The sequence below is a fragment of the Tyto alba genome, unplaced genomic scaffold, assembly GCF_018691265.1.
Source record: "Tyto alba isolate M040663 unplaced genomic scaffold, T.alba_DEE_v4.0 Super-Scaffold_39, whole genome shotgun sequence".
Lineage (NCBI taxonomy): Eukaryota > Metazoa > Chordata > Aves > Strigiformes > Tytonidae > Tyto > Tyto alba.
Window position 1 is genome coordinate 1,097,548 of NW_024881314.1, and position 12,703 is coordinate 1,110,250.

The 12,703-nt window shown below is 46.6% G+C and overlaps 1 protein-coding gene across 4 annotated transcripts in view; it reads left to right on the forward strand.

Moving 5' to 3' along the window:
- The window catches only part of RPTOR (regulatory associated protein of MTOR complex 1), a 156,551-nt gene that overhangs the window by 106,702 nt on the left and 37,146 nt on the right, over positions 1-12,703 (forward strand). For 2 of the 4 annotated variants that reach the window (XM_042802519.1, XM_042802520.1), the window contains exons 19-22: positions 243-383; positions 829-987; positions 7,658-7,776; positions 8,126-8,194. In XM_042802519.1, coding sequence (XP_042658453.1) covers positions 243-383; positions 829-987; positions 7,658-7,776; positions 8,126-8,194 — 488 coding nt within the window. The remainder of the gene's footprint in view (positions 1-242; positions 384-828; positions 988-7,657; positions 7,777-8,125; positions 8,195-12,703) is intronic. The other 2 variants (XM_042802521.1, XM_042802522.1) reach the window with 1 other exon arrangement.

The following is a 12,703-nucleotide window of genomic DNA, read 5'->3' on the forward strand; positions in this document are numbered from 1 at the left end:
GGCTCAGCTCACCTCGTTTTATTGGATGTAACGAAATCACAGTCTAAACAGCAGAGACACATGGTCCTTGCTGATTGTGTGCACGGAGGATCCTTTGTCATAACTTATTCCGTGTTAGCCGAAGGGGCAATGACAAAATTCTGTTCATTTTGGTAGTATTTAGTTATATCTTTGCTGCAGTGTAGCCAAAAGGCTCTGATCGCTTTGGTTATGCCTGGAATTGCTAAATTTTGCATCCCCAGAGGGTGGGAGTTTGACACCAGTGCGAGATGGTCCATGTACGCCGAGGCTGCGGTCCGTCAGCTCCTACGGGAACATCCGAGCAGTGACCACGGCCAGGAACCTGAACAAGTCCTTGCAGAACCTCAGCCTGAATGAAGAATGTAAGAGACATTGCAGAATTCTTTGATTTTTCTTTACCTTCTCTTTCCCCCGCATCATGCAAGCTGGTAAACACCATGTGCAAGACAACGTGAGCTGAAACGAACGCTTTAGCCCAGATTATCCAGCCGCCAGCTCCAAGGGCTTAAATGAGGAGCCCTGTCATAATTAATTTCAATTTTCTGGTCATTAGTATTGATTTTTCTGAGTGTTTGGGGACCAAAAAGGTTCCTTCCAACTTTCTAACCTACATGAATTTTTAACTGGATGTTTCTGAACCCTGGATGCTTACTCTGTATTTAAACATTCAGTATTTAAAAGGGGGTGTTGTGGATTTGCCTACACCTTCACTGAGTGTTGCAGGATTTAGAAAAGGGCTGTTATGCCTGGGTAAAAATTGTTCTCACCAGTTCTTGTTTCAGCATCTGCTCTCTTTTCTTTTGACAGCTGGAAGCTCTGTTGCATTTTCTCCTGGGAATCTCAGCACCAGCAGCAGCGCCAGCAGCACCTTGGGCAGCCCTGAGAATGAAGAATATATCCTGTCGTTTGAGACCATTGACAAGATGAGACGAGTCAGTTCTTACTCTTCTCTGAATTCACTAATAGGTGAGTTAAGTCTCTCCCACCCTTCCTTTGGTGTCGCCTTTCTTCAGATGCTTGTCCTAGCTTTTGTGGAAAATTTGGATCTTAGCTCCTGCTAGATCTTACCCCTGATAAATTTTCTCCCAACAGTAAAAATGCTGCTCTTGTTTTCGGGTAGGCTGCACGCAGAGCGGAGTCACTCCCGCTCCGATGGAGGGACTGGAAATGAGAGCTGTTGGCTCCAGCTGTGAGCTCCACTGTGATAGGACAACAGACATATTAGGAATTTAAGCACCAAAATGTGGCGTATACAGGAATTCACACCCGCTGCAGTCTCATTGGCGAGAGAATGAAAGCGAGGACTCCCCATCCCATGGACATGGCAGCTGGGCTCACTGGCACTAACTGCTTCCCTGGTTATTTGTCACATGGGTTGTATTTCTGTACACCACAGCCACTTGATTGTGTTACTCATCCAAGGGAGCCCTACCTAGCTGATTTCCTATGCAGGTTTATATGTATGTTGTTAAAATAGGACTTAAAAAAGAAGAAATCCCAGGTTATGTCTTAAAAGCAAAAAGACTGAGTTTCATAGAAATCTGCTTGTGTGCAGAAAGTTCCCTGACTGATCCCACTGCCTCCAATCAATCCCCTCTCCATTATTTCCTCCCAGATAAGCAGCTCTCACAGCACTGAACTTTTTAACTCTACTCGACAATCCCTTTCTCTCCCAGCATCTGACTCTGGGTAATGTACAGAACTCTGCAGAGCCGAGTGCTATAGCACAGAAGCAAGGGAAATTTTACTTGTACTTATGCAGTGCATGGGTGATTTGCATGTAATGGATTATTTGCATTTCTTTTATAGACCAAAACTGGAATGTTTATATTAAGCTACTTCAACTCAGTTGCTTTTCAAGTACCTTTCCCAGCCATGTCTGACTGCTACAATAGCATTGCTTTTTCAAACAATCTAAACCATTTTGGGATGATAACATAGCCAACATGCAGAAGGACCTAGCTTTTGGAACGGCCTCCTTCCAGGGAGCAGGGATGGCAGCACGCGGCAGAGAAATGCTGGGGGAAGTCTCTGTATTTTCTGTGTAATCAGTAAATGTGCCCACATTTTTCGAGCCTTTAAAAATCTATGAAAAGAGAGTGGTGCAGCTTGGAGAGGAGTCCACCTGGGTGACAGACTTGCCTTGACTGAGGAAACGTTTTGCTGTATTTTCTGGAAGCAGTAGTAGTGATTTGACTCTCCTGAGTTGAAAGATTCTGGGATTGTAATTCCTGAGCCCCTGTGGCAGTTTAAAATCATGTGTTGGTCAATTAATTTACTTTTGATTGTAGGTGATGAAATTGGATCTTCTAAAGCATGACAGGAATGTTAGGGCATTTCTCTCCATCTTAAGCTAGAACTTGAATTTTCTTATTTCCACTGGTGCACACTGGTGTCTGCTTGATGTCTTGTGTGTGTCTCACAAGAGCTTTACGGCACAGTCGGAAAAGAATCTAGAGATGAGCTGGAGATGAGTGAGGGAGACCTGGGGAAAGGAGAAGAGCAGTTCTCCAAAGTCTCCCTCATTCCTATTCAATCGGAAGAGCTCATATCCAGCTGGAAATGACAGAGCTTATGGAAGTGTTTAAAATTCATAACTCACACAGAATCCCATTACCTTCAGCATTTGCCTGCTGAAAGCCAGGCTTTTTTCATTTCTACAGAAAGAATCACCATCTTCCAGACTGCTCTCTGCTGCTCCCCAAGGAAAGAGTTTTCAAAATGTCATCAGCTCCAGCCACCTTCAGTAGTGCTGTGGCTGCTGCACAGCTGGCCCAGGCGCAAATTAACCCCTTTCTTTAAAGTTTGAGTGTGCAATAAAATGCTGCTGTACGCCTAGCTAGAGCGGTGTGACTCGGGAGAGGAGTCTACCTGGGTGACAGACTCGTCTTGACTGAAGAAATGCTTTGCTCTACTCTCTCTCTTGTGGAAGAAGTAATGGTGATTTGGCTGTGCAGTAATGACTCTGCCAAATACTTGAGACAGAGCAGTAAAAAGGACGCTTTGGGAGCAGGGTAGACTCAAACCAAAACAGAAATCTAGTCTGTAATAATAAAAGTAGAAATTTTCAACCACAGTTTAATTCTGTGTTCTGTACTCTGCATTCCCTGAGTTGATTCACTGATGTTCAGGGCTTTCTTGTGATTTTAGGAACATGGTGCTAGAGGGATTACTGTGGATCGATTTATCCCCTTTACTGATATTACGGCACCGAACGATGCACTTCTCCCCGTAATCTTGAGGAAATTCTCTCCATTCCTCCTTGCACCATTTTACAAACAGCTTCCTAGCTAACCGTAGGCCAAATGCCCCCATGTAGTGTCTGCCCAAATGCAACCTTTCGTCTAGGTGTGCTCTTTTGTGGCAAATCGATCTTTGGCCAGACAGTCCTGTTACCAGAAGAGACATTTATTTCTGGCCCACATTTGCAAGCTGACAAGAGGCAGGTTTTGGTTAGTCAACAAAGACATCGGTTTGGCTGGGAAGCTAAGCCTTACTGCTTTTTCTATACAACCAGTCATTAATCTTGGTGTCCTGGAAAATTTTAGTTAGGAAATGGAAGGAATTAAGATGGGGGTTTTGCATACCTTGAGGCTGATTATTCATATCCAAGCTGCATGATTAAAGTCTTTGTCCTGCAGAGAGCATCGCTGGAAAGATTGTGTTAAGGAAGGATCAAAGAAGGAGGAAAGTAAATCCTGTGATGAAATTCTGGGGAATAGTTCTCTTTTCCAGCAGGAGAGACTGGGGTCAGAAAACTATTTGCCATGTCACAGGATCTGTCCTGAAGAGCTGCCTTGAAGTAACACTTAGAGTGGGAAGTAACTGCAGTGAGAATGAGGAGAGCAAGGGATGTAGGTGGACAGTGAGCTGCAGCAAATAAGAAGAGTGAGTGCTGGGACATGTAGAGCCTCCTTCTCTATCACTAGGCAATATATTTAAATGCACCGACATAATGAGAAGAAACTGGTCAACCAGCAGTATTTATAAATAGTAACTTGCATAGTAGCAAAATACAGGGATCTGAGTGGGTTTGGGGAATGGAAGCTTGATGGAGAGGCTGCTCCTGGTGGGCTGCTCTCATAACGGCTGCGGCAGCCCTGGGCCAGGGGCACATCCCCTGCTCGGAGGGGGACATGCGTTTTCCTAATGAGCTGCTACTGGTTTCCTCTGAAGCACGGCAAAGCTCGTGCCTTGCCGCTGGAACCGCCATCAGGGGCTGGAGTGTGCAGGAGCCCCTTTGCACGGCCCTGTGCGAAGGAGCCAGCTTGCAGGCTGTCAGGTCTGCTCAAGAAATGCTGATTTGCCGTTCCCCTAGGGAACAGGCTGCTCTCCGCATTTGTCGAAGTACAGTTCAGAGAGCGCGCAGGATTCCAGATGTTCCCTTCACCCGAGTAGCTCTCCCAGGGCCTTCTGTGTCACTCGCGGGAAGGGGAGAGGCTCGGGGGGGACACATTTACACCGCGGGTGGGATTAGCGTTGGTGGGAAGCAGGTACCCGAGTCCCCAGGTCCTGTTCAGCCCGAAATATTTCAGCTGTAGGCTTCACCGTGCGCGTGCCCTTCCCTGCCGGCGCCGTCTCTGCTCCGAGGCGAGCACCAGTGCCCGGCCAGCAGTCGCTCAGATTTTGCTGCTGTGTTGGGTGGGGGGTGGACTGCACCTTCTGGAGATCAAGGCTTAAAATCGCTGCAGCGATTTCTACAGGGGATTAGAAAGAAACTCTGTCAAAGCCTAGCGAATCAGAAAGAATAAATAAAACCATTCGCGTTAATTTTTGCATCCAGCGTGACTCTACAGTGACCTGGCTGCAGGACCTCAGGCAGGTCCCCTCCTCGGGGCCATTGCATGATGCTTGCTGTTAAATTGAACTAAGAGTTACGCGTATGCAAAGAAAATCAAAGTCTTCAGTAAGGGCAGGCAATTTATTTTTGACATTCTTAGTGGAGAGGAATCATTTTGTGAACATAAATCTATACCGCAAGGTCCATTTAACCGGCTTTGAATCAGTCTGACTAATTACAGAGCTGTCTGCTTAGATTAACACCCTGTCCCCCTTGCTCGGCTCTTTGTTTGCATCTCATGGATATTTTTTGCATTTTAGTCCATTACATGGAATCAAGCTGCTGTTCCTCCTGCCACCTCTGCTGCCTTCCATTATCCCACTGACTCAGTGCTCGGGTTTGCACGAGGAGCAATGTCAGATGTGTCACCCGATTGAATCTGTGCGATGAACAACACAAACAGGGGTGGGGGGATGACAGAAGAAAGGACCAGTACTTCGAGCACCATCTCTGAGCCTGAGATGCCTTTGTAGAAATTCCCTCTGTTCTTTTCAAAGGCTGCTGAGTGGATGAGGAATTACACTGGCGTGGTTCTGTTTTAAATTTGTTTTTTCATGATGCTTAGATGTATAAAAAATGTCATTGGGTTTTTTCTTCACGCCTGTGTCATGAATAAGGTGGTTATCAGAGACACTGAAAAATCTGATGCCTACCCTCTTGCTCTCCCTTTCTTTCCCTTTCCTTTCACTGTCTTTCAAGGGCTCTAAAAGAAATGGAGCCGTTCGATTTCCCATCGGTCCTTATGTAACTTCTGCACAGGACCAAATGTAGGCGGTAGAGCTCTGAGCAGACCTCAGACGACATTACCTGGCTGGCTGCTTCAGTGGCTGGGGCTTTTTTGCCTCCCACAGCTACAGGCTTCAAGAGGCACTTCGGCTCTCTCCCTCTCTTATTCTTTATCCTTCCCTCTCCCCTTTTTCCTTCCCTGGTAATAGAAGCTTCCAGGATGAACATGACAATTGCAAAAATAAAACCTAAACAGTCAGAAGCCCTGGAGAAGACAGACAAGCATCGTATCGCCATCCTTTATGGTCAGGAGGCCTAACCCTCTTCTGAGCAGAGACTCACTTGATTGTGCACTGACATTTCCTTTATTTCAACATGGATAAAGAGCTTCTGAAAAAGGCAGTGACTTTTGCCTATTGTGACCAAAGTCAAAACCTGAACTTGGATCTGCACCATTCCGTTCTGCTAGCGCGCGCACGCCCTGCTCCTCGATTTCGGACACTCTGGGCTCAGAGCTGGCATAAACCGAACGTGGCAGATCGGTGCCCTTTGGCTCTGCTGCATCTCGACAGTCCTTACTGCTTTCTCAGATTATCAGCTGCTTCATTTTTTCCTGGGTGAATGTAACACTGTTGTATCTTTGCCCGGCCCTCTGTATCTTGCCTGTCTTGGACAGGTTAGGGTTAGCTGTAGGAGCCTGTTGTATAGGTGGCCCCCAGCAAATGAGCAGCCCTGTCCCAGTGGTACTGTCATAAACGTTTGTGAGATTTCTGGCTGCAGCTCCGTAAGCAGATGCCACGTGGAAAATCCTTTGGATGTCAGCTGAGCAAGAGACCCTTTTCTTTGCAGGTCAGATGAGAGGATGGAGTTAGGTTATTGCCTTTTCATTTTGCAGAGTGCTTTGTTACGTGTTGGGGAATTTTTCTAGCAGAAGAAAGATTCCCTTGGCTAACAGAGACAAGCATGAAGTGCAGTGTGCACGCTCCTGAAGCTTATTACCATGTGCTGCTTGCCTTCTGCAGCCAAAGTGCAAAACTAGACTGTCCAAGTCTGGGTTTTGTTGGTTTGAGTATCAGGTTCAGCCTCTGTGCAAGGTGAGAAGCTGCTTGTTGTCCAAGGAACCCTTTCTTCCTAACTTAACACCTTATATTTAGATGCTTCCAAAAACGCGAAAGGAAATGCAGTAACAGCTTGATCTGTCATTTATCATTGATTGTGACTCATCTGAAATCCCTATTTTAGTTCCTTTTTTTTGTTACTGCAACCACTTTAATATTGTCCAAATGGCTCAACTCTCAAATTGCGGTGTTACAACTATTAGACTTTGTGAGGGTTAGAAGAATAACAAACTAAAGATTCGCCTAAAAGCAGCAAAATAATATGTTCACAGAATTTTGTCAGTTGTTGCAAATGCTTATTAATTTGATTTGTACTTTGAATCTATCAGTCCCTTCTGCTGAAATACCAAACGGCAGATATTCTCATTAAATAACAAATTGGCAATTGAGGAATTATACAAATGTCAATAGGAAAGACTGAGTTAGACTTATGGCTTCTCAAAGGTACAGGTCCTAAAGCTTCATTTTTAACATTTAGATTTAGTAAACTTGTAGAATATATAAACCCCTGAACATTCAAGCTGAGTATTAATGCTTAAAACAGCAATAAAAATAACCATAAAAATATAAGCCGGTAACCGTGGTTTTATACCATTTAGTATTTTAGCTCAGGAAATCCAAAGACATTATCCATTTGGCCTTTCCAGATTATTTGCTTCAGGAGCCTAGAAAAACTAGCAGTTTGACTGAAGCTTATTGAGGCAGTCTTTAATTTATTTTGTTTTCTCCCACTTTCATTTTACAAGCCCTTGCAGAGTTCACAAAGACAGACAAGATGGAGACAAAATGCCCATGTTGGGTGTTTTTGAGCTTTTCTCTTGATGTTTTCTTAGATGTCATTGTGATGTTTGGAGTTCTAATGAATTTTCTCACATGAGATCAAAGAATTTGAGTTGATGGATTGTCATGTGCTGTGGGGCTTTGGTTTTTGTTTTGTTTTTCGTTATTTTAGGTGTGAGTTTCAACAGCGTTTATACCCAGATTTGGAGAGTACTGCTTCACCTAGCTGCCGACCCCTATCCCGATGTCTCTGACTTGGCTATGAAGGTTCTCAACAGCATTGCCTACAAGGTATGCCCTTCTGTGTTCGTGTGTGCCTGTGAGGTTTTTGTACATTAATTTTTTTCATGCCTAGGCAAAGTGTAGGCAGACTGAATTGAATAGGTCCATTGGAGGGCTCTGCCTAGTTCAGTCTGGATCTGTTGCAGAAGGAGTTTTTAATGTTTCAAGATAAGGACTCATACGAACTCTTGATCAGGTAAAATAGATAAATGGGGGGAGGCCTGGGATTGCATTAGGATATAAATTAGGTACAGACCTTAGACAGTAGGTCTTGTTTAGAAGTCTACTTATGTAGATCAGTCCCTGGGAGAAACCTTAAATATACTTCATTAAATTATCCGTTTGCAAACTGATTTAGATTATGCAAGTGGGACTGGCCTGCAGACTGAAGCCACAACGGCTCTCCAATCCAGGTGAACTAGTACATGTGAGTCAGCATGCAGACACCCCTGCCACTACTCACCCCTTCAACCCAGGCCTAATCCGCCTAAACCACCATCCTCATCACATTTCATCCTCCAAGGGTGACAAGATGTCCCTGGAGGCTGCCATCACTGCTGATTCAGAATTGCCAGCTTGGGGAGCTGTAGAAGCACCCTCACCTCCCACCCGAAACGAAGCACCAGGCCACCCCAGAACATCTTCTCACCAAGTGCCTTCCTCCTGCTGCCCCGGTCGGCGGTGTCAGAAAGCTGGCTGGACGCAGCCCTTCCCACGTGCTTTCTGGCTGCTCTAGCATCGAGCCATGAGCCATTGCGATGCAAGATGACGTCTCTTACTGATGGTTTCTAGTGAATAACCCTAAATCGTCAGACTCGGGCTTCGAAGCTGAAGTTGCAGTAAGAGATGTCAGCGTTGCGCACTGCCATTTTAATGCCTTAGAGATTTCTTGCTTTTAAATCTGATTTTCTATCGAGAAACTAGTTACTTATTTGAACTCTTCTGTCTAAGTATACATGTCAGTGAGGGGTAAAGTCTGGGGTTCGGGGTAGAGAATTATTTTGACGGTGGGGACTACAAGGTCTGCCCTTCCCTGATGATACGGGTGCACAATAAATTACCGTCAGGCTGGAGATGCCAAACTAAGGTGAATACGAAAAGGAAAAGGTGGAAGATTTCCCTCTACCTTCTCTAGATGCGCAAAACTATGTCAGTTTTACATTTTGGAAGGCCCTTTGCAAAATGAAACGTTACTCCTACTGTGGGATTAAAAGAGATATAAAGAGGAACCAGATCTGCTTTGCCTGTCTTAAATATTTTTTCAGGACTTAACTCCCTCGCTAGTGGGAAGAGATGTATTGAGATTAATACAGATGCTGCTGTGCGCTGCGGATCTCTTCACGAGCACTGCTGTGGGTCTGCTTAGCCAGCAGGAATTTTGATCATTATCTTGTGATATCTGTAGGGAATGTTATGACTGGTCTGGTAAATTCTGTGTTGATTCTGACAAGTTTGGACCTAAAGGTCTTGGTACTGAATGGACTCCAAAAGCTCAAGGGGATGGGTATCATGCATCTCATGCTCCGCTTCTAGGACACCTGCTCTGTCCCTGGCTTTCTAAGGCACTGGCTTTTCAAATGGTTTTGCAAAACAATAAAAGAAGCATTCCCATTTACAAAGATTTTTATCTGGGGATGCTTCGGTGAACAAAACTTATTTGTTCTTCTTTGCCTTAGCCATAAGATCCGTCAGGAAAGTATTTAAATATGCAGTTTGTCCAGCAATTTGGGCAGCTGCATATATAGTAGGCTAACTGCTGTGCGCTTCACGGTGCTTTGGGCTTTGGTTTTGCCAGTACCACCTGGCTTAGGTGGCTTCTAAAAAGGCTTTTTTAATTTAAAAACAAAAACCCTGAAATATTAAGAGCCTACCAAAATGGAACTTAATGCTTCAGATCCTGGGTTATGGTTTGGCTTTTATTCATTTCGTTATGGACAAAGCTCCCGCTGTGAGCAGTGCTGCCAGGATTTGCAGTCTGAACTCTGTGTCTCTGCTGATGAGAGCTCAGACAGATTATAGGAGTTGTCCAATGTGTAATGCAAATTAGTACCAATTAAATTTTTGCTAACTGTATCCTGAGATCTTTCCTTGGTGCTAATGGAGCTTTGTTGGACGTAAAAGGGAGCAGCCTAGATGCTGCCCACAGGCCCCTCGGTGCTGCCGAGTATGTGCAAACAACGCACCTTCCATGTTGTTGTTTGAATTTTATCATTGAATGAACCCAAAAGTTTATTGCTTGAACAGGAGCACTGCTTCAGGTGAAATAAAGCACTTGAATATTCCGGGGTTTTAATCCTTTTGTTCTAATGAATACAAACCTCAGGGAACGAGAGGCTTCGCTTTGGAACTTGGACAGTGGAAGTTTTTGTACGTTAACACAACTGACCGCTCGGTACGACACTGCTTAGCCGAAAGCCCTGGACAGTTAGCCATGGGCTTGCGCTTCTGGATGGTCTCGTGAACTGCATCTTCCTTTTTGGTGAACTAAGTATTTAGCCTCAAAAGGTTGCCAGGCCCTGCGCTTTAAGCCTTTATGGTTTTTAAACCTGTTTTGTACCAGGCAGGTGCGAGTCGTGTAGCTGGGCTGCCCTGACGGAGAGCAGCATGGTTGGAGAGCTCAGCAGTAACTAGTGCTGTGCTTTTTAATCCCCTGCAGTAAAACATGGGGCCAGTACTGCGCGTTTTGTGACTGTGCAAAAGTTCAGGTTATGAGTCTGCATTTGTAAAATAGGTATTTGCAAGGCACTGCGTGAATTTAAAGCAGAATCTTTGTTTTCAAATGAGACCGGTCCTATTCCGTTTTTCTTTAATGGAGCCATGAATACAGATCCTTATCTACAGGAGAACTCCAGTGGTCTTTAAATAGGGTGATGTCTTTCTGAGCAGCCGGTGAGTAGGTTGCACAGACGTGCATGCTTCCTGGATGTGAGATATGCCGTTTTATTTCATGGGCTGATTAGACATTGCTAGTTCTCACACAGATTGCGGCTGTGTTGTGATTTATATTTATGATGCAGATTGGAATGGTACAACTCTCATTCCCAGCCTGATCTTTCAAAAAAATCCAAAACGTGCTATTTTGCATGTACCGAAACAAACAAAAAGGACCCAGTAATCAATGTTGGCCTTTTAAGACTTTTTGAATTGACATTAATTAAGGAAAGTTTGCTTCCTTCTGGGTTGCTTCATCCAGCTGTTTTTAATGGAAAGCTTGAGGCTGAATTATTCCAGGAGTTACTCCTCCACGACATCACTCCTTGGTAGAGGCTTTTCTGTGTATGAGCAAGTAATTCTGACAGCGTGCTCTTTTTTTATTTTTTTAACCTGGATTCAATTTGCAAAATTATGAATTGCCATCTCCCCTCCTGCAAAGAGATGATTTGACTGGCAGAGGAGCAAATCCCCAGGAAATGGGGAGCTGCTGCCTCCAGCAAGATACGCTGTCATATCACCGAGCCGCGGCCCTCGCACTGCTCACTGCCTTCAGAAAAGAAATTGCTTTTTCGTTTTTCCTGGGAAGAGGGAGGCTGTCTGCCACACTCACCTCTCTGTGTACCCCTCTGGCAAATTATCGTTAGCTGACCTTGTCCCCCTGCTGTGAAACAAGGTGACCTGACCCGTCTCAGGTGACAGGGACCCGACTGCCAGAATCCTAAAGCAGCCTTCTCCGGCTTGATTAAAATTAGTTATGAGTAATAATACGTCACAAGTTGCTAAATTGTTTCCACCTTCTTTCCGTCCTGGCGGTGTGACGGCTGGCCCCGGCCCCGCGTAGTGACACCTGCTCACCGCAGACCCCGCGGCGGCCCCGGGCGACGGCGAGATGAGCGGCCTGTAGGACCTCTCCCACCCCCCCTGTGAAAAGGAGGGGAACCCCGCGGAGCCCCAGCCCGTCTGGTCCGCGGCGGCTAGCTGGGGGGGGCGGCCGGGCTGGCTGGGGGTCGTGGCACTCGCCGCAGCGCGGGTGTGCGGGGCAGGGACAGGCGCCGCCGCTCTCCTGCGCTGCGGAGCCGCAGGGGCGCCGGCCGGGAGGGCTGGAGCCCCCCCAGAGGAGGGAGGCGGGGGCCGCGCGGGGCCCGCGGGCGAAGGCAGGAGCGCAGGGCGGCGCAGAGGCCTTCTGGCCCCCGCACGGCGAGGGCAGGGTGAGTCCCAGGCCACGAGCACCGCGGATCTCGCTCTGCGGCAGACACGGGTGGGCTTTGAGTGCCAGGACAGGCGCTGCTGTTCATGGCGGTTGGCGGGTCTGCCTTGTGAAGGCATTAGCTTAAAGAAGGCTCCTTAGCCGCCTGGGCTCCAGGAGACCGAGCACCCAGCTCTTGCTTGCTGAGCGCTCTGTGTTTCAGTAGCTGCTGCCCTTACCTCGCTCAGCTTGGTTTCGGCGGGGTACAAGCTCTAGTGTCATCACCCGAGAACCTCTCTCAGCTCTTGAGCTGCGAGGTACGGATCCTCTTAGTGCTCAGAGGGATGATGAAAGTCATCTTACCCGTGGGAGAGCTGCATTTGTTCCTCCAGGTATTTTCATGCTGGCCCGGGGCTTCCTTTAAAATTTATTTCAATATGTGAGAAATGTCGAACATTTCACCGAAGGTTCGGTGATGTGGAAGAGGAGGAAAGGAGTCCATAAGCAATGGAGAACTTCCCCCTTTCTAGAGGGGAGGGGTTTTTACAGGGGGTGAGCAGCGCGGGCAGCCCGGAGGAGTGTGAGATGGGGATGTGGCTGCCTGTGCTCTTCTCGCTGCCTTCCCCCTGGCTTGTGTTTGAGGCCTTCCCAGGAGAAAGGACAATACTTTCTCAGGCTCTTTCAGAAACAGGTCTCTTGTAGCTGGTGCCAGGGTAGGTTTTGCAGGAGGACTGGCTGTGTTTGGCAGAGCTTGGAGCAACCCAACCACGTAAATCCCCTGCCTGCCCCACATGAGAGGGTGTGGTGCTGCTGGAA